This window comes from Sprattus sprattus (assembly GCF_963457725.1).
Source record: "Sprattus sprattus genome assembly, chromosome: 2".
In the NCBI taxonomy this organism is placed as follows: Eukaryota; Metazoa; Chordata; class Actinopteri; order Clupeiformes; family Clupeidae; genus Sprattus; species Sprattus sprattus.
The window spans coordinates 53,847,966-53,869,748 of record NC_137921.1 but is presented as its reverse complement, the minus strand read 5'-3'; the positions used below and the strand labels follow the sequence as shown (position 1 = coordinate 53,869,748).

Here is a 21,783-nt window from a genome sequence, read left to right as displayed (position 1 = left end):
TACCACTGAACTGGCATCCAACAAGGGAGAAATCATCAGGAACTTTTTGTTGTGTGTCTCACCTGTGCCTTTCTGGGCCTGATCCACTCCTATTACTAGTAGCGCATCAGGAAAGGTGTAAAGGACCTGCTCTAAAGATAACTCTGCTTTACCATACTGTTTTCGAAAGCTCACTGTTAAATTTGTTAGGTTCATGCTGACTATGTTCTAATCAAAGTGATTTTAATCCATATTTAGCCTTAAATGACTGACTGTAAATGTAACTGCATCTCATTTGTTTTTCCAGGATATTCTAGACAAGGAATTTGTTCTGCCAAAATGTCCCTTTAAACTTGTTTTGACACACAATGTTCCTGCTTCACCTCTTACACTCCTCCCCCTCCTCATCCTCCTACTACCAAAGTAATGTTAATAATATAACTTCGTTTACTGTCTAACTGGTGCACAAACATTGCAATATGACTCAGATAAACGGCAACAGCAACAACAAAAATACATAGAACACGTTCTTAAGAAATCCCGTTACAAAACATTTTTTCTCACCACTTTAACGCCAGTTGGTGTCGCACCAGAGCAGCAAACGGAGCGTTTCTGTTCCATCTTCCCCACCCCACACACCCCCCCTTTCTTTTATTGTGTGAGTGTGTGTAGGTGTGTAGTGTGTGTGTGTGTGTGTGTGTGTGTGTGTGTGTGTGTGTGTGTGTGTGTGTGTGTGTATCTGTGTGTGTGCTTGTATGGTGAGTTTCGGCTAGAAAGTGAGCCTGGCTTTCCAGCTGAGTGCTTGCTCTCTCACAGTGTGTGTGTGTGTGTGTGTGTTATTATTATTATCCAGTCTTCTCCCAGCAGCTCAGAATGGCCAGATTCACTCCGACTGAAACCAGAAGGCAGCAGCAGCAGCATCCTCACCAGCCCCATCCCGCTCACACCAGCCTGTTTCTGACCGGACCGGGGGCACCACCGACCCAGCCTCCACTACTACTCATCCCGCACCAGCACCAGTACCCTCACACCCCATTTTCTAAACCCATGAACGGGTCAGAATCCATCTCCATTCATCCGGAGAGCGGCACCATGAAAGACCAAGATGCCATAAAGCTGTTTATCGGGCAAATACCACGGAACCTAGAGGAAAAAGACCTGAAACCTCTGTTCGAACAGTTTGGGAAAATCCACGAACTGACAGTTCTGAAGGACCGTTACACCGGCATGCACAAAGGTAACGAGTGGACCCCCCTTCATGGCTAAATAGTCTGGCCTCATTTAATTAGCTTTATGGCAACGAGTGCAATCTTATTATTTGTCTGCCACATTTGTTGTGTACATTCAGAAGCTGAATTATATGTTTAAATGTCGGACTGGTTGGTGTAAACAATTATCCAAGTAAGGTAATAGGGGTTAAAAAACAGCGTAGCCTACATGCCATTTTGGCAAGACGGGCATGCCAAATAACCAGTGTTGCTTAAATTTCACTTTTCTTTGGCGAAGCGAAAATTAGTAGTCCGATTAGTCGTACGTTGACATTTTAGGAAATAAAAGCATTAGCAGATAGCGTAGTTTGTTGGTGTATACTTGGTTTTCCGTAGCTTACTGGACATATTTTTCATGTACAAATGTTGTGTATTTGTATAGATTGTAACATGTTCTGGGGAGTGTTCTCCGACATTTGATGGCACTGACGTGCAACGACGTACAGTCGTGCAAAATAACAATATGCGATTTATGGTTAGCCTATTTTTATTTCGCTGTTCCAGCATTGGAGAAAAGGCGGTTAGGGGATGCATTTTTAAAGATTCTCCCCCTCGAACGTCCCATCTTTTTCGTAGGGGATGCATCATTTATTTATCCCGTTGCTTTCTTTACACAGAAACATCACAGCATGTGAAGCTGAAAGCCGTGAGCCGAACGCTACTTACTCACGCTGCTTGTACAGATTGTCTCTAAAACAGAGCACGATTTAAATATATTACAGGCTTGGGAAATAACGATGCCATGCATTTGATGTGAATACGTAAAAATGAAAACTCACGTTATACAAATAACATATCAGATAGTTTAAATATGCTTACAAAAAACATGCATATTAAACCTACTTATTATGTCATGGTGGAATCTGTTACGGCGTTCAGTTGAGGAGGGTAGGCCTACATCCAGGGACTGTTGGAGCCTTATTAGATAAAGACAATACACCTGTGACCTTAAAAACTTAGTCAATTAGATTTTTGGTAACTGATGTGGGTTCTATCCCAATCTGCGAGGAAATGTAGGCCTCGATTTCCAACTTGGCTCTAAACAGGCTGAAAACACAAAATACCTTACTTGTTTATTCTCCGAACTATCCTTAGCTATCATTTCCATTAAGGGAAATAACATAGGACATAAAACCATGAACCAAAAGTTATTATCATTTTTAAAATCTATCGTGAAAATGCTCATTTCATCCTGTTGGTTCTTATATTGAAGAGTGGTCTAGCTCAAGCTGGCTAGCTGTTTTAACAGAGGTTTGATAGTTTTTTCTTCGTGATTTAAATTAGATATTTAGAGTAATAGTCAACAGGGTATCCAGGAGAGTTGAGTAGGCTCTTGAATTGGCACAATAAGTCAGGACATTTGTTCTACAACACATGTCAAAATAGATGTCAAAATTAGCACAAGGTGTAATTGTGACCAGATCCTGTACTAGTGTTTTGATATGCGATCAGTTCTCACTGTTAGGCTGGGGACCTTCTTCTGGTCTGGAATTAGAGCTTAATAGTAAATCAGTCTGTGCTGGCCTGTGATATGTAGTGCTTGTTATAGTTTGATTTGGTTTGGTAACACTCAGTTTGTTGAAAAACACCACAATGTATACCGTGTTGTGTGCGGCCCACTGGGAAGCTCCACAGTTAAAATGAGTCAACTCCAAGGTGAAGTTGGTAATAGGTGATCTAAGTATAGAAGTAATCTGTTTTTTTGTCATCTGCGTCATAGGATAGAGTTGCCTGTTTGTGCAAACACATACAAGGTTAAAGTAAAGCTGTATTTTCATAAGAGAGCATATCTGAATAGAGCATACAAACACATTAAATCAGTTACGGTGTATCCCTTGGTAATGAAAGGAAGCATAACAGCCTCGTAGGTCATCAGAAAAAACTGCATATACATACATATGCCGATTGTCAGTCACAGTAAATCTTCTGAGAGAGCCTTGTTTGTTGTTTCATACCTTTTTCTACAGAGGATTGATATTCTCCGCCACTTCAATATGTGCAGGGATGCGATGGTGGCATGAAGACAAATAATTTTTTTCTTCTTGATTTCCTCTCTTTTGCCCAGCTTTTTTTCACATGGACTTATTTGGGTTTCATACTCTTGAATTTGCATTTGCTCAGGAGGCTAGATTGGTGGTTAGAGGAAAACAGCCAAATTATGTAGACTGAATTTAAGACTCATAAACAATTTACTACTTCATTTGAATCCACAACATTTCACAGTTAAACACACACTCTATTGCACACACACATACACACAGGATCGTTTTGGTTATGATTCAGCAGGTTGGGTGAGCAGCACAACCATGACTGCTCTCATAATCCGTCTCTTCACTGGCGTATCAATACGAAGCCAGTGTCCGGGGGATCATTGTGTTAATGCATTTATAAGTGGACTAGAGATATTGCCAAAGAACCGGCAAAGGCAAGACACACATTAAATCACAGGAATAATCTAATGAAATATTAATGCCAGTTTTATTTTTTATACCATACGCTGTGCACTGGGGCGCCTATGCATTTGGAGGGAGGCTAGAACACACGACAGTGTAGCATTACTATGGGCTACAGGCCCACAGAAATCAAACGAGCCAGATGAGGTTCAAAGCTGCTCGCGCGGCGCACAGTGTGAAGACCAAACTAATCTGTGACCTTCTCTTCCTCAGATCTGACAAATTATGCAAAGTTCACATTTATACAGTGCAGATAGCACTGCCGGGGCTGCCAGTCCGGGAGCCGCAGGAACAGGGCACTGAATGCATTTCAGATGACATTCAACATTTAGTATCACTGTGTGACAAATTCACATTCGGAGCGAAAGTGAAATCTCTGAGAGTGATAAATAAGCCAAATGGACGGAAAAATGACCACACTTTGTTTTTGTCTCCTCTCATTTGGTCTCTCTTGTTTAGCAAACGAAAAAATAATCAGTACATTACACAGACACCAGCTTCTTCTCCTGCAATTCCCATTCTTTTTTCAATGGGCCTGCTGTTACAAACACAGCCTATGATTTATGCAGATAAAGTGATATCGCCTCCTGTCTGGACTGTTAGGCCACCAGACCCTTAGAATGTAATAATAAACCTCAATTCACCAGAACAGCAGAATGTCTGTAAATATTGTAATAAGCAACAGGGTTTCCTCATAAAAGATGCAGCACTTCACCAGCTTCTGACAGGAGCTATGGGCCTGGACTTCAAGATGAGCTAATTTCGGCTCTGGGTATCTTTGCTGTGGGGGGACTTGTTTTAATTCCGACAGTGAACTCAAAAACACGCTAAACAAGGTTTTAAGACTTCAAATGCCAAGTTTTTTTTCTCTTACTTTTAATTTTTTTTTGACTGATGGATTTTCTGAGGCCATTGAAATCCATTAAGAAGTGTTCTTGCTATTACTTAAGACAGAGGGTTAGTTAGTAACCTTTTACTAATATGGCCTAGAGAGTATGCTCATATTAACACCATGACACTGATGGGCTTCTGCAGCCAGGCCTCTCCTGAATGCAAAATACATGTGTTGCTGTTCCTGTATTCTGGGTGATGTTTGAAAGTAGTCTTAAATTGATATTTTTGTAGCTCTTTTGTTCTTTGTCTTGCAGTTTTTGTCTCACCACAGAGATTTTTGCAGAACTGATATTCTTGATTTACTGATATACAGTTTGGATGATCACATTTGTGAAATTCAGGGTTTAATATATCCACTCAGATTTGTGTGTATTTCGGTAGATGGTATATTTTAACATATTATTATTGTATCCAAATCTTTATTTGTTGGGGGAAATCATCAATAACTCTTTATCTTTTGTCTGAAGTCTTTTGTTTGAAAACATTTGCCTGATCCCTTTGACCATTAATAGGAAAAAATACCTAGGGTACAAGTAGATGTTTGTTTGTGGCAAGATGGCTGGACTTCATTGTGTTGCTTGGGCCAGTCATCGCAGTGTGTTGTCAGATTCTGTGAAAATGTAGGCAGTAGGCAGCTGTGGCCACATTGCCCGTTTCAGGACCATGGTCAGGGACATGTTAACATGGCTAAAACGCAGCCCAGTCAGAGGTGCTTTTGGTCCTGCACAATACAACAACCATACAGCATGCCTGGTCTTCAGAGGAAACGAACTGTCCTAAGTCTAAACCGTTTTAAAAAGCAAAAACAAAAGGACCGAATTCAACTCAATACTCTACAATCTGCAATGTTGATATGGGTTTAGTGTTCTCTGCTGGTTTGGTGAATATGGATTATCTAGGATTGCAGACAACATAAAGACAAGTCGTTGAACAATCTTTTGATTGTCGTGTTCGTTAAGAGTGATCGTAGTTATTCCCCCTGAAGTTGTCCTTGTGTGAATACGAGTCATTTTCTCGAGATCTTAGAGATAATGCTTTCACCTGATGGGAGACTGCAGAACAAAAGCGGTAGAGAGACAAGAGGAATATAAAGGCTTGGGAGGGGTTTCGACGGTGCCTTGAGAAATACTCTCTCTTAATGTTGTGTTTGAGGTCGGCTGGGCAGAAATTCATTTTGAGGAGAGCCAATGAAATAACAATAGCGAGGAGATTTTATTGTAATGTTTGCAGTAATCCCTCTCTATTTTGGAACGGTCGAGGGGAAGTCATGCGAGAATGCCTCGATGATAAAAGCAGCACAAAATAATAAGATAACCCGTTTTGTTTTCAACCGTGGACTTGTTGTTCTGTTTAGAATAAGACACAACCCCTATTCTCATTGTGCAGAAAAAAGATCAGGGAATCAGTGGAGCCTTGTTAAGTTTTTCATTTGAGAAATGCAAAAAGGAAGAGCTCCCATGACAGATGCAGAGTGAAGCTTGAGAGTGTGTGTCTATTGTGTGATTCAGGAGGGCTTGTCAGTGGCGGACTCGGTGGCTACCGAGCGTGCAGCGAAAACCGAGTGGACAGGAGAGAAATGACAGACAGACACACGGGCAGGCAGGCAGGCACAGTGGATGAGCAGAGCGCCAGGGATGACGTGAGACTGTCAGAGGTGCTGAAACAAATGGTCGCCTTAATCTGGAGGTGCTCGAAGGGAAAAACAAAGGGATGTTCACGTGCAGTGGGGTTGGTGGTGGGGGTTTAGCTTGCAAGAAGGCAAGTCTGGTAGATGTATAACATAATCACCCCCACAGAGCCGTAAAGGAATGAAATAGGGGTTCGCGGGGGTGGCAGGCAGGTCTACTTCAACAACGTTGGCAACGCTAGCTACACCCCTGGCCCTGCTGTTTTGCAACGTTGCCGTCTCTAACGTGTAATATTCACGTGGAGTCCATTAATGGCGATGATTACGATGCGTTGTGACAAGGGAACGTGAGGGGTGAGAGAGAGAGAGGGAGGAAAACGCGATGAAGAAAAATGGGAGTGAGTGTGTGTGGGATCCATCAGGGATGCGAGGAAGTGTGCGCTGCTCAGTGCGGTTATAAATAGAAATCTGTGGTATTTCCGAAAATAGGTTAAGCTGCCATCGCTACTCTGCTGGCATGACATCACTGATTGCCTGCCAGCACCCCCAGAACCCCCCCCCCCCCCCCCCCCCTCCCCCCAAAGAAGCTTCTGCGCTGGGGAGCTGGAGGGAGGGAGGGCGCGAGCAGCTGTCACCCACAGTGGGAACTTCTCCTCTGCCACCCTTTGTTCTGCCTCCTCCTCCTCCGTCCATGCCAGCCTATGGAACGTGAAGTCAGGCACTAAACGCTCCTCCGCACACGATAAGGCTTCGCTGCCCTCCTGCCATTCTGATTGGCTGGTAAGTAGTGCAGATGTGTTATCGCACATAGATTTGGGCAGCACATGGAAATAGACAAGGTTGAAAAAAGAAAAAGTAAAAAAAGGAGAAGGAAGTAATTTTGCTATCCTTTCACGTCATTTTCTCCCAGACACAGCCAACTGCTGAAGGCCCTGCTGTGAAGTCTGTGTTCTTAAATGGAGTTTTACTCACATTTCTCCAATTAGACAAGTTAGTGATTGTACAAGCTTAACTGACTATTCCGATTAGCCAGATGAGGATTTGGGATATTTATAGGGGCTAATGTGCTTTGACAAGTCCAGAATATTGTTTGCCCAATTAATGACTGACTGTGCCAGAAAAGAAAAAAATATGTTCATGTTTCACTGGTCTTGTAATTCTTCTTTTATTTCTCTTAAAGAAGAAAAGAAACTGGCCTACTTACAGTGTCTTAATGGCTGTCTAAGTGAGCTTCACATTGATTTTTACATAAATCCTTAACCATCCGTGTGAAGGAGTGGCAGGGGACAGATATTTTCTCCCATTGTCCCTAAACTGATGAAAATCTAAACCGAGGCCCTCTTTCAATAAGCGTCATCCATGACTGAGGTCTGAACAAACCTCTGGAAAAGGCTCCCACCTATAGGGCCCTTAAAGCCACGATGAATTATCATTCCATAGGAAGTAATTTTGATCGAGTCATTATTCCCAAGCACATTTGTCACACTCACATTTGTGATCATGCGCTTCCAAGCTCATTTGGTGGATCATTTCAATGTGGAACTTCCTGTTGGGTCGTCACAGGCCATTTATCCCGGAAAGCGTGTTCCCGTATAGATCTGTTTTCCTCGTTCCCAGAGGTAGTCTATAGGTGGATAGTGGAGAATCAATCAAGGCAGTCTGTAGTGCAGCCAGCAGTGGGACAAGTGGAGGTCGAGAGAACCACACTTAGCTACACTTCAGTCCCGGTGACTCAGACTTAAAGGCTCAGCTCGTGGGATGGAGGTTGGGCTGGCTTAAAGGTGCCTGACTTAATTAAGGTTTACAGGTTACGCTAGAGTACTGCTTATATTACAAGACTCATTACAAGGTAATTAGGTTGGGGAAGGAAAAAATATTGTTGTTGGAACAATGAGTGAGAGCGCTATGTGGTGAGGGTACCCATTCCCGGTTTCTGAGCACCCATTTTGGTGTTTTCTTTTTCTTTATTTGTTATGTCTGAATAAATCTGTGTTTTGGGACTTGGTGTGGGAAGTGGGAGTGATTAAGAGCGGTAAGGACTGCTCGGAGACTGCTTTGATTATGCCTCGTGTCCATCTAGGTAGGCCTAACACGAGGCAGGCGCCTGGCACAGATTCAGCTATTAAACACATTGTGTCGTGGCCTGCTGATGATGTGCATTTGGGCTTAAAGCGTCGGAAAAGCCTGCAATTTCTCTCCCCCAGCCTCCACACCGTTAAATGAGGTAGGCAGGTAATCTAGCCCCTCGCAGATGACATTTTCTGCCGGGTGAAAATGAAGTGCGAGTGTGGTAGGCAGGCCCTGTGCCAGCCATCTCCCTGGCTCTGCTTCCTGCTACCTTCACACTTTTTGTTGGGATCGTTCGGGGGTGGGGGTGGGGGGTTAGCACATGCCGTGGCGAAGGGGAAGTTCACACTTTTTCATTGCAGGCAAGGCTCCTCTGAGAGATGGAGAGAAAGAGAGAGAGAGAGATGGAGGGAGAAGATGGCACAAGAGGGTGTGGTGACAGGAGGTGAAAGGAGGAGGGGATGACAGAGAGAGGGGAGAGCTGGAGGTAAGGCTCTTTGTATTAAGTGCTGAGGCGAGGAGAAAGGAAGCAGAGAGAGTGAGAGAGAGAGAGAGAGAGAGAGATGGTGGGGGGAGAAAGTGGGGGGCATAGTCATGGATTTATCCACAAGACCTCTACACTTAGAGGGAATTACCCACACTTCACAGATCAGGGCCAAAGGTGGCGGAGCAGACACACTGTTTCCGTAGCGCCAGCGATGGAGGTCCCTGTCTGCAGTAAATAAGCCAGCAAATGGCCGCTGTCACAGGTAGCGAGAGCGGCACCCTCAATTTGTGCTCCTTAATTACTCCCACATAGCAGCTTAACGGATCCAGAGGGGACCAGATCGGGGCCAGATCAGGGCCGTATCCGCCCAGGAGTCAGCTTCTGTCTGAGCTGCCTTCCCACCCCAGTGCTTTTCCTCCATCCCCTGTGCTGCCCAGCTTGGGCTCTCTGTGGCGGTCTGCTCTGCAGGGCTGTTTGTCTGCACTGTGGTGGCTTGTTAGGGAAAACAGAATGTGCAGAAGAAGACAGGGGTAGGGAGATTGTGGAGGGGGGGGACACTGAGTGTGTATTGGGTGAAGGCAAGAGTGAGAGTGGAGGGAAGCTCTGCACAAAGTCTAAGCCCATAAGATGTAGCGCTGTTAGATTTGTATCAAGCGATGCGGCAGATCATTTCCTTACACTGGTTCGCCGGCTGCTGTGTCAGCAGGGTCTTGTTACAGTTCCCTTTTTGTCGTGTTTCAAACAATTTCATCATGCTCACATTTCTTCACTTGGTATGCAACAGAGTGCCGGCAATTTGTACGTGTTTGGATTCCAATTATGAGCCTGTTACAGCGATTGCCTGTGGGTTGCAAATGCACATTCAGCTGTACATTAAAGAGGGCAGAAACTGTTTTTTTTTTCCCGAAATGAGATTGTGTCTTTCTTCGCGCACTAATATTATTGCGTTTACTAATTTACTCTGTGTGTAGCATGGTTGAATCCAATTCGAGATGGGCTTAATTGGAAAAACAAAGTATTCTGCGTGTATGGACAGCGGGGGGAAGGATGCTAATTGTGTTCGAAGTGGCAGAGTCCCGAGGAGAGACACCGGGCAAGAGACAGAAAGTGAGAACGGAAGAGAAAGAGAGAGACAAACAGAGAGGATGGAGCATCATGATTGAGTGATTTGTTTGGCTGCCATTGGAAATCATTATGTTAAGACTGCTGGGAGGCGGATCGGTGCGAGGTGAGAGTTGCTCCACGACACCGACTATGTCAGGGTGCAGCATAGGAGTGGCAGCCCAGCCCGACTCGCATCGTGAAGGGCCGAGAGGACCGCAGAGGGCCGAAGCCCGCAGGGGTGTTTGAGGGGCACTCTAGCCATGCAGGGTAATCAATGACCAAATTCCAGACAACCAGTGGCCACTATACCTCTTTGGAGTCCCTCATTTAAAGGTCACCAGACGGTTGCAGTCCACAACATGATTATGCACTACCTTATTGGAGAATCAGAAAATGGCTTGCCTGTTGCGCAGCGGTAGCACAGGGTCAGTGTTCAGTTTCAGGTTCAGCTTTGAAATGCTTAGCACACATATAATTAGGGGAGGTAAGTAATAGCTACTCTAAAACAAAAATAATACTGTGTGAGTTAGACTAGCAAACCCTCAACATTTATAAATATAACAATATCTATACAATTATAACAATAATTAAATATCTAGGACAAAGTGTGGTACATAAGTGGGATTACCAAAACTAAAACAAATTAAAATATATAAGTAGTCAGAAATGTGCATGCTCGTTGTATCTTGTGTAAGGGTCTTATTCCTGATCTTTGAGAAACCGCGTGCTCATTTCACCTGTTATATGCGCGGAACTTTTGATTGACATATTGTGGGAACTGACCCTCTGGCACCTCCCACCAGGCTGACATCACAACACACCGTGATGGGTGCGCGTGCGCCCCTGACAAACGGCATTAACACAACACAGCGAAATCCATTCACTTTGACAGGCCATCGGAATTGTTTTATCAATACCCATCTCTGCTCCACGACCCCACCCCTCTCAATCCACCCCCCCTCCCCTTTCAACTGCCTCCCCCCCCTCTCGACAGCTCCTCTGTCTGGTTCTCGGGGCGGTATGAGGGGTCTACGTTTGGCAGGCAGCGTGATGTTTGTGTGTGTGTGTTTGTGTGGTAGCTTTGCCTGGGAGGGAAGGTAGGTGAGGGGTGAAGTGGGGTGGGATGGAGTAGGAAGGGGGGTAGCATGCTTGGGCACAGGGCTTTTCGTGTGTGTGTGTGTGTGTGAGTGTGTGTGTGTGTGCGTGTGCGTGTGTTTGCAGAGCCCAAAGGCCTGGAGGCTTTCCCTACTGCCCTGCCCCACCGTCTGCTCCTGTTCACCCCCTTGTCTCTTCTTCCCATCACACACACACACAGACACACACTCACACACCGACACACTCACGCAAACACGCATAAACAAACACAAACATGTGCACACCACACATACACATAATTGCTGTCATTCTCTCACACTCTCACCTGTATATAATCTTGCACACACACACAGACACACACACACACACACACACACACACACACATCCCCACAGACAAGAACGCCCTCTATCTTTATCTCACTCTATTTGTCTCCAAGATTCACACACACACACACGCACACACACACACACACACACACACACACACACACACACACACACACACACACACACACACACACACACACAAACACACACAAACACACACAAACACAGACCCTCTCCCAACAAACACCACCCCCTCAGCCTCTCCCTCCCGCATCTTCCCCCTGTCAGAACTGCTCAGCGTTTTGCCGCCCCGGCAGCATCGTAGGCGGTGCAGACACGAGGAGGCTGATCTATGGCGCTGGGACCGCAGTGGAAGCTCACATCCAGTGTGCTCCACAGATCAGACAGGCTCCCCATGGTAGAAAATAGACTGTCTGTATTTAGACTGTCTGCAGGGACCTTCCCTCCACACAGCAGCCGGGGCCGCCGTCATTGTAAGGGACATCTCCTTCCCCACACACCGCCGCACAGTACTGTTTTGAGACTCTTTGTAGACTAGCAGAGCTAGTTTATAGCTCTGCTTATAATACCCTGCAGCCACATATCCTTCTCAGTAAACTCAGACAGATGTCTATTAACCCATAAGTCAGCCACACAGGTGTTCCAGAAGGACATGTTAGTTACCCCATTCTGTTGACGTCATATACAAATGATTGTACAAGCAGTCATCCCAGCACTTTTATTGTCAGGTTTCCCGATGACTTTCATCTTGGGACTCGTGGATACAGACACAGACATTTCTGGTTGTAGTCACAAGGTTAAAAAACACCATCTCCATCAAACCATCATTTCATTGTAGACACACAGAAGAAATTATTTTGATGCAGGACATCTGGGGGACATCTACCCAAGTTCATCCTTTAGTGTACATATCTGTAATCTGTCTTGGAATGTCCACATGATTTCTGAATGCTCTAGGATCGAATAGTGACTCATTCTTGCAAAGACTTAAGAGTGTTTGGGGTGGACAGAGAGTAGTAATGTTGTTTGATCATGCTGTGATAGACTGTAGATTTCAGAATCTCAGCTTGGTCTTCTAACATATCAGTTAAGTTAAAATCACAAATAAACAGACTGGTCGTGTGGGGGTTAGGGACCATCCCTCCCTTCAAATACCCTTTGAGAAAGTTATAGCTGTTACTAGCACAGGCTATGAAGATTATCACCAACCCCTCCTGTGTGTCCTGTATAGAATACGAACGACTCACATCAGGTAGGCACTACAGGGTGCCAATTAAACACAGGAAAGGATACTTGAATAGGTCTCCAAACTCTTTCATTCCTTTATCAGTGACTCCTAAACTCAAAGGACATAAGGGGGAGTGAGATGAGGGTCTGTGTTGCGTGTACTGAATGAACTTCTGTCTGTGCTGTTTGAGTTATGCACTGTATGTACGTCACTTCACTATAGTTGTTTGTATTTTTATGTGGCAGCTTTTATGCCTAAGACAAATTTCTCTAGGGGACAATGAATCTTGAATCTTGAACCACACACAAACACACACACACACACACACACACACACACACACACACACACACACACACACACACACCCCTCCCGGTTTTCCTTTGCAGTGGGCTGTGGGTGTAGTGATGACTGACATGGGCTGAGCCTAAGTGGGGATGATGGGGAGCCCTGGGGTTAGGGATTTGATTGATTGCTCAGTGGTCTCATTGTTTTGTCTCTGGGAGGTTTCTGCTGGTGTGTATGCATTGTTAAACAAGTCCACCGCAGTCCCCTCCTCTGCTACACGTATGTCTTTTGTTTTCGCAGCAGGTCAGAAAACAAAGACACACATTACTGTTTTTTTTTTTATAACTCTTCTCCCCTCTATGATACCTATTACTTTATGTGAAATATTTTCAGTCATTTATAGCACAACGGCGACCCTAAGCCAGCCGCAGGGCTGTTGTTCTGAGCTGGGTGTTAAACGAGGCTGACGTGTGGCCCTGCGCTTATGCCCTGTGTTACAGGCTGTGCGTTCCTGACCTACTGCGCCCGGGAGTCCGCCATCAAGGCCCAGAACGCCCTCCATGAACAGAAGACACTGCCAGGGGTAAGTCATCCTCACCATCCTGTTCTTCGTCATCTTCCTCTTCCTCCTCCTCTTCCTTGTCCCCTTGTCCCTCTCGTGCTTGGCGGGGGCTCTCAGGTCTGCCCCAGAGCTCAGAGGAAACGCCACATGCTCCATCAAAAGATGACACCAACATGGAAGCCTTGCAGGGACATAAGGGGGGATGGGGGTGAGGAGGGTTAAGATGCTCCATCAGACCGCCCTATTGGAGGCCTTATATTGCCTGTATCAATCACATGTGCTGTACACATGCACCAGACAACCTATTCATTTGTTCTTTATTTCATTCTCCTCATCACAGAAGGCTAGCCCCATTTTCTCTTTTTACAGTAAATCAAAACAAAATGTTTTGTGGAAATATAAATGTGTGGCACACAAAGGAGCTTTCTGTGAACTCCTGTCGTGTCAGGGCTTGTTCTTTCTTTCGTTTCTTCAGCATTAAGGAGAACAACCAATAGGGACAGCAAAGCCGGACAGCTTAACATGGCTAGATCACAATCCCCATTGGCGTGGTAGCGTCCGTGGTGTGGGGCTAAGGCAGGATCTCTGTGTGAACCAGACATCAGGAGAGCCAACCCAGCCACAAGGCACATGTTTCACATTAAAGATGCAAATACGCCACTGCTAACTTTGAAAGTTTCTGGTGGATTCGTTTAAAAAAACAAAAAAACAGCAAGTCGCTTTTCTTTTATCCTTCAAATTTGCTAGGCTTGAAGCTTGAGGCCTTTTTTTTCTTAAAGAGCATTTGAATAATAAAAACAGTTGTTCTTTGAGAGAACGGCAAGGGATGTGTTAAGGGGAGACTATAGCTGTGTGTGGCAGGGCGTTTAAAAAAAAGGGGGGGGGGGGATGCACGCAGAGTGCCAGTGCCGTGTGCTGGTGGATTGACTAATTGTGTCCACTTGCCAACCTCGCAGGGTATCCGTCAGGGTTGACCCACCCCTGGGATTAAACGGAATATGCAGATTAGCAGGCGAACAGGGGTCACACTGTGCAGGGGCCACACCGCATGCTTTTTTTCTTTTTTAAGGGGAGGAGTTCCCAACGCATCTGGCTCTTTAAAGATTAAAGTTACAAAAAGGGATGTAAAAGATTAAAGACAGGCACTCTGAATTTACCTTACGGATATGCATTAATGTAATGCATGCGACTTCCAAACATAGAAAGAGATAAATAAGCAATATAGGGTCCCTCTTGCCCAAGAAAGACACACACACATAAACAAACACAAACATGTGCGCACCACACATACCCATACTTGCTGTCATTCTCTCACACACTCACCTGTGTATAAGTGTATAATCTTGCACACACACACACACATCCCCACAGACAAGAACGCCCTCTATCTTTATCTCACTCTATTTGTCTCCAAGATTCACACATACACACACACACACACACACACACGCACACGCACACGCACACGCACACGCACACGCACACGCACACGCACACGCACACGCACACACACGCACGCACACACACGCACACACACACACACACACACACACACACACACACACACACACACACACACACACACACACACACACACACACACACACACACACACACACAAACTAGTCACCAGTGTGAAGATTCCAAAAAAATCGCAACAGTGCGTTGTAGAATAAAACATTTGTCATTCTGTTCCCTTTTGCCTGCATCCTGTAGTGACTCACGCTGAGCCTGCTGGAGGTGCTTGCGTGGGACAGAACCTTCCAGCATTTCACTGAAACGCAATAGCAAGCCATTGACATGTGTCAGACTCTGCTGTGAAAGCTACATTTTATCCCCCCCCCCCCCCCCCTCCCTATCCTCGGGAGACTCCTTACGGAGAGCGAGAAATACACGGGTGATTCAAGGCACAGCACACACTCAGGTGTGTGTCGCGCAAAAAGCAAACACAGAGATAGTGATACAGAGTCCGACACTAGCTAAGCACTGAGCCTGTACCATCAATGATGCAAAGGCCGACAGTGTAGTTTCTGTTGGTTGAGGAGGATACAAGTCAGATTTAGAGGAAGAGCAGGAGAGAGAGAGAGAAATAGGGAGTGGGAGATGTAGAGAAGGAGAGTTAGAGAAGTTATGAGTTATATCGGAGTGCACAAGCAGATCTTTTAAGGTTGGTCTGGTGGAAAAAAGTATTTCAGAGGCCTCCTGTCAGCCTGCCACCCTTAAATCTTTGCGTTGCCACCCTCCTCTCCTTCTGTGCTGACGGTAAGTAGATATGCCAGTAGTTTGTTTGCGAAATACTGCTTGATGTGCACTTTGCCAGGGGCGATGGTGTAATTAATGTAAACTAATATTCCCCAGGAGACGACTTATGAGTTATTAACGGCTACGGTTCGTCATTAACTCTTTGAGCGCCAATTCATTTTTTGGAGAGGAGTTTGATGCGATGTGACATCTTATACCGCTGCCGTGATTGGAAGCACGCCCAGATCCCTCCTCAGTTATTGACACAGAGTATGCACAGAGTGAATGTGACACCTGAACGGAAGAACTAAACGTATTGCTGAGCTTTCTCTTCTCTTTCAGAAACAAACAAACAAACAAACAAACAAACAGACGACCAAAAGCAGTTTGCAGACACCCACAATGTCACACCTCCTTCCTCTGAGGTTTTTCAGATTCACATATACTTCTAAAGCAGCCGGCTGCTCTGTGTTTCCACACAAAGGACACACTGAATGCCTCTATGAAGGGCAGGGAGAGCATCACTGAAAATGAGAGGTGCTGACAACCGGTGAAGTGAAATGCCTTCTGTATGATAAGATAAACTGAAATAACCAAGATTTGGTTTTACACAAAGCAGTTACGCAGATAATATTCAAAAGAAGTGCAGTACAGAGAGCCTTCAAATTAAGTTTTATGTTCGTGTGTACATACAGTACCTCTTACATATGTATGTGTGCCACAGTATTTGTTTTTATGCTGACTACAGTGTTGCATCTTTTAATATTCCTCTCTTTCTCTCTCTCTTGCTGCTGAATTCAGAGTAATGAGCTTTCCTGTGCCTTGTTTAGCTGTGTCTTTATTGAACCCACCTGATAGTTTGTTCTTAGGGCATTTAACCATGTAGATTAAGGGTGCTGCAGTCGCTGCCGCGCGTCACAGTTCGTCTCAGTCGGCGCTTTAGTACAGCAGATTTATCCAGCAGAGCATGGGCTCATGACAAATCCCATCTGAAAAATTCTTCATCACTAAGCTGCATAAAAAAAAAATAACAGTGTCCTTAGCCCCCTTTTAACATGCAACTATAATGCTGGTGATTGTGTTGATGCTCTGCATTTATAAACACAGCATGCGCGTCCTTGTGGGATTTTTTTTAGCCGTTGGACCTTGAGGTGGAGTGGGGGGATAAAACAGCGCACTGAAAGCGTGATGGCAATGGTTCAGTGTGCTGGCTTATGGTAATAATGGCCACATTAGCCAAGAAGACCGGAGGAATCCGACGTACTGTGCTTAGGACATATGCTTTAAGCATGTAAGCTCTCTTTTTTCCCCCCCTGTGTTCCCCCTTTTTCTCTCTGTCGTTTCCATTTGAGCAACCCCACATACATATGAATTATCTCTGTGCCCTTGCACACGGATACAAGCACGCACAAAGACACACGCATACATATACTGTTATGCAGACAGGCTCACACATTCACATATCTTTCCACTCCCATGTGTACATATATATATACCTTGTGTGAGACAGAGAAGAAGGAGAGGTGGAGTGGCCGTGGCGTCCCCGGGACTCTCGCCTCTAAGCAGCAATGGCAGCAGCAGCGTCCGCAGGGCTTAAGACGCCTGGAATTTCCAATCCACCTGCTCATCAACCGGCCAGCCTGCCGCAAAGACTGAATAATTCAAGGCTGTGTTTGTGAGCATGGAGGAAAGGAGAAGGAGCCGCAGGAAGCCAATCGCAGGCCCTCAGGGTGGGAGGCCTCACAGCCGCCGGTGGGTGGGTGAGGGGTGGGCTGTGTGTGTGTGGGGAGTAGGGGGAGTCTCGTTAGAATTAGGCCCCCGGGCAGGTGCCAAGGCAAGGGCTGTGGAGGTGGTTGTCGGTGAGGAAGGGGGAGGGGGGAGGAGGAGGTGGGGGGTTCTCAAACTCAGAGGGGAGAGTCAGAGACAGGAACAGCGTTTCCATTTGAATGATAAGTAGAACGGCAGGCTTGTCCACAAGTGTGTTTCTGTGTTTGTGTTGGGAAAAGGGCAGAATGGGAGGAGGCTACTGCTCACAAACCATTTACGCACAAAACAAATCCTCTCACCTGGGCTACACTCATAAAGCATCTCTCATTTGCCCAGTGTTTCTATGTTAGCCCTTAACAGTCATCAAATATGCATGTTAAATGATTGCCAGAAGTATGATAAGAAAGGATGGGTGGTGTTTTAAGTGAGTGCTCAGGGTATGCTTAAAAGGCTTTTAGTTAATCTTGGGAGTATATATGATCTGTCTGAATGGGAACCAATGATCTTCCAAGGGGTGCTTGGCGAAGGTTGATGGCTCTGCACGGAGCGCGGGGTTCTTCTTTCCTAAGCCATCTTGATTCATCGGGATGACAGTGAAGTGGGTTTGTGGATTCCCGTGGCTCTAATGGGTTTATGTTTGTGTGGCTGGGGCTGCCGCCATGGCGATATTACTCTCGGCTAACTTTCGTTGATTAATAGAAGCCCTTGACCGCTTTTGTGACATAATCAAAGTGGAGGTTGGAGTTAGAGTACAGTTTGTGCAAGGCGGCGTCTAACTTGCTTCTGAAGTTTCACTGTAATGGAGGCTTATTATAGCATTTCCAATAGTGATGACGGTGGAGGGGGGGGGTGTATCAGTGCAGGGCCAGGGGTGTGGTGGCATGCAGAGAGAGGGGCAGGGGGGCAGTGTGTGTGTGTGTGTGTGTGTGTGTGTGTGTGTGTGTGTGTGTGTGTGTACTGAAAGGCTGTAATGACACAGGGGTGTAATGTACACAGTTAAGAGCTTCGGCACCAGAGTGCTCCTCAGGGACTTCAATCCCCTCTTACCCCTGGAGCAGGCTCCTAAAATAGACCATGAGAAAAAAAAGAAAATAGAAATACATAAGGCTATCCGTTGGCTCTGTTGTTGTTTCCCTGCTTGCTTCCTTCCCTTTTTTCTCTTTCTCTCTTTTTTCTGCACGCCCCCCCCCCCTCTTCTGCTGGATTAGCCACATATTTAGTCAGCCCTCAGCCTCCCTAGGGCTTTGCTTTTTAAGGTATTTAGCAGAGAGCTGGCCTTGCACTTTGCACCTCCTTTTAAAAAAAAGAAGAAAAAAAGAAAACGCACAGGAAAAAGGAGAAAAATAAAAATAATAACACGGAAAGCGGAACACTAAAATAATACTTGGCTTGTTGGATTTTACGGGGAGCAGGCAAGGGATTCTGAGTGACTCCCTGAGTGCACGGCAGCCGACAGGGCTTCAACTGCTACTGCCACTGCCCGGCGTGAGATGCACTGTGCAGAAGCCTGGTGAAGGACAGCTACTAGGCTGATATGGTAACATGCATGGTGCCGACCATTGAGTGGCTGACAGGCATTGTGAAACAGTGGAACGGAGCCTGAATACTTCGCTCCTGCGTTTTAAAGGTCTGTAGGAATAATAGGTGGCGTCTTTTCATGGTGTAGCTTGCGGTGAAAAATGGCAGCGAAATGAAATAATCCACCAAACCAGCTCCATTAGGGTACTACGGGGTGGATGAGTGGTATTTTTATTATTTTTATTGTATTTTTTACACACACATGGCACAGGTTGGGGAAAGGGAAAAAATGAATTATGAATGTTTCTTATTTTTAGCGTGTTTAGCCTATTTCTAGCCGTGGCTGGAGACTGGTCGTGTGTCTGTGGAATTGAGTCATGTGACCGTGATCTGGGTTAGCTGTGAGATGGGAGTCTGTGCCAGCAGACAGAGAACAAGAGACGGTGGGAAGGTGGCTCTGTGTGTGTGTGTGTGTGTGTGTGTGTGTGTGTGTGTGTGTGTGTTGTGTTGTGTTGTGAGTGTGTTGTGTTAACGCCTGCTAACCCTCCCCTGTCGGCCCAACCGGATCTTTGCCTTGGCTCGGTTGCGCTCCGGTTGTGGCGGTACCATCCCTGGCGGGCCGGGCAAGATGAGCATGGCTCCAGGGCGAGCGGAATGAGGCCCACTGGAAGGCCCACTTAATGGGAGTGCCAATTCATCTTGCCGGTCCCCAAACACGCCCGTGCAGGTGTGTGCCAACACCAGGCTCACACGGAGGTGAGAAACTTTCAGAAAGACAATTAATGGCCCTGACATAGGCAAGGCCCCTCCTTCCAAAAACATACAAAAAATGTTTCAAAAGTTTCAAAAGTGTCTCTCTTTGCTCCCCAAGCAAGCATCTGAAATATTTCAGATAGATTTTACTTAAGCTATAACACAAGGGTTACATAACTCAAGATGAACTGAACAGCAGCTTTTGTCATTTAAATTCTCTTTAGGCATGTAGAAAACATTTCATTTAAACAAGATTAACAACTAGATTACTATGTGAATGTAATATTTTGTAGAAAAAGCTCAAACACCAGTAAGTCACTATCATATTATGAACTAGATAATTAAGATATTATTTTAAACACTGTCATCGTCCAACCAAATGACAACCTAAAATAAAAATATAATCTATCTGTAAAAAGACATTACCACCTTCCAGAGAAATCCTTCAACGTCAGAAACACAGCTTCACAAAGAGAATGTAGAATAGAGAATCCTGTTATCAAAGGGCATTTCATCTGTTGTGGTCACATGGCCAATGCCATTAGGAATGACATGCAGTTTTCCCTGAAATCACAAACTTCTCATAAAGAAAATACATTCTTTAAAGATGTTTTCTTCTCTAATTTCACATAGTCATGTACTATACTGGGTGATACAGACGAGCTGACTGTTGTTGTCCTGTTAGGAGAGGGCACACACTGTGCCTCTGGCTGCCCAGTCTGCTGTAGCCTGTCTTAGCCTGAGAGACAGTGAGTCAGGGACAGTAGCATTTCATTAGTGTGCTGTTCATGTAGCTTTTCTGTGGTCTCATTTGTGCCTTTGTGTGTGTGCATTTTGGTTATAAGAATTGTATTATTTCTATGTTTCTCCTTTGCTGTTATTTTTTTTTTATATGACACATAATATTTGGATGTTATTATTGGTTCAACAATATTTTTAACAGTCATGGCAATAAAGATGCTTTGAAGTTTAATTGAAAACTGGCAGAGAAAGAAAGAAAAAGATAGAGGGGCCAGGGAGAGAGAGAGATAGAGAACAAGGGAGAGAGATGGAAAGAGCAAGGGAGAGAGAGAGAGAGAGAGAGAGAGAGAGAGAGAGAGAGAGAGAGAGGACACAGGGTCATGTAGACAGCTTGAAGCCATACTTTCAGCAGGGTGTTGGAACAGTGGTCCATGTTAAAACAGCCATCCCCCTGGGCAGGAGAGCCCACTCCCCACTCCGCCCGTGCCCGTGCCGTACCGGTGCTGCCTCGGCCCACCTCATTTGGAAGGCAGATCCGGCGGAGGCCACAGAAGGTGGGGGCACAGCAGAACATTTGTCAGCAGAAATTGGGATTGATTCGCCGCGATGAACTATTCACAGCGGGACGGGGAGTGAGGTTTGATTGACAGGAGGGCCTGGCAGGGGACCGCCTGTGGCCCCCCACACCTCCCGCCACCACCCCACCAAACCCCCACCCTGCAGCCTCCTCCACCCCATAAACCTCTACCCTCATCCAGCTCCAGACTGGGCCAGTGGCACAATCACGGTGAACGTCAGCAGAGTTGGGGAAGCAATGACCCAGAATATTAGTGTGGGGGAGTGTTGTATGTGAGTGTGTGTGTGTGTGTGTGTGAGTGTGTGTGTGTGTGTGTGTATGTGTGTCTGTGTGGGTGTGTGTGTATGTTTGTTTAACCTCGTCGTGTGGAAGTAACTAGTATTTGCATTGCCAATAAATTCAGAGGGGCAGCTCAGTATGCCCACCCTCACTCACAGCCACAGTCATGGCATGTCCTCTGGTGCTTGTTAGACGCTGGCCAGTGGCAAAGGGCAGTGACCTTTTTGTTGGTGAGTGATGCCTGGAAAATAACCACAAACTTCGTATTTAAGGCCACACAGAGTAATGTGCAATATAATTCCATTTGAAAGATTCTAAAAAATAAAAGCTTGTGCCTAAGCTCAGTTTTTGCCATTAGCTCATAGTTTGTGTTTGTTGTTCCAGTTCTTATAGTACTGCACACCTTCAGTGATATGGGGGGAAACTAACATTACATTAAGCTGATCACAGCATTATGTATAACATACAGTATGTAGCACATATATTACATATGCAACATTTGGTAT

At 45.5% G+C, this 21,783-nt stretch overlaps 1 protein-coding gene across 1 annotated transcript in view; it reads left to right on the top strand.

Moving 5' to 3' along the window:
- Positions 1 to 821: 821 nt before the first annotated feature.
- Positions 822 to 21,783, top strand: part of celf5a (cugbp, Elav-like family member 5a) — a gene marked incomplete at its 3' end in the record, with an annotated part of 164,931 nt that continues 143,969 nt past the window's right edge. Inside the window, exons 1-2 of the mRNA XM_080832380.1 lie at positions 822 to 1,216; positions 13,340 to 13,422. Coding sequence (XP_080688506.1) covers positions 853 to 1,216; positions 13,340 to 13,422 — 447 coding nt within the window. The 5' untranslated portion in view covers positions 822 to 852. The remainder of the gene's footprint in view (positions 1,217 to 13,339; positions 13,423 to 21,783) is intronic.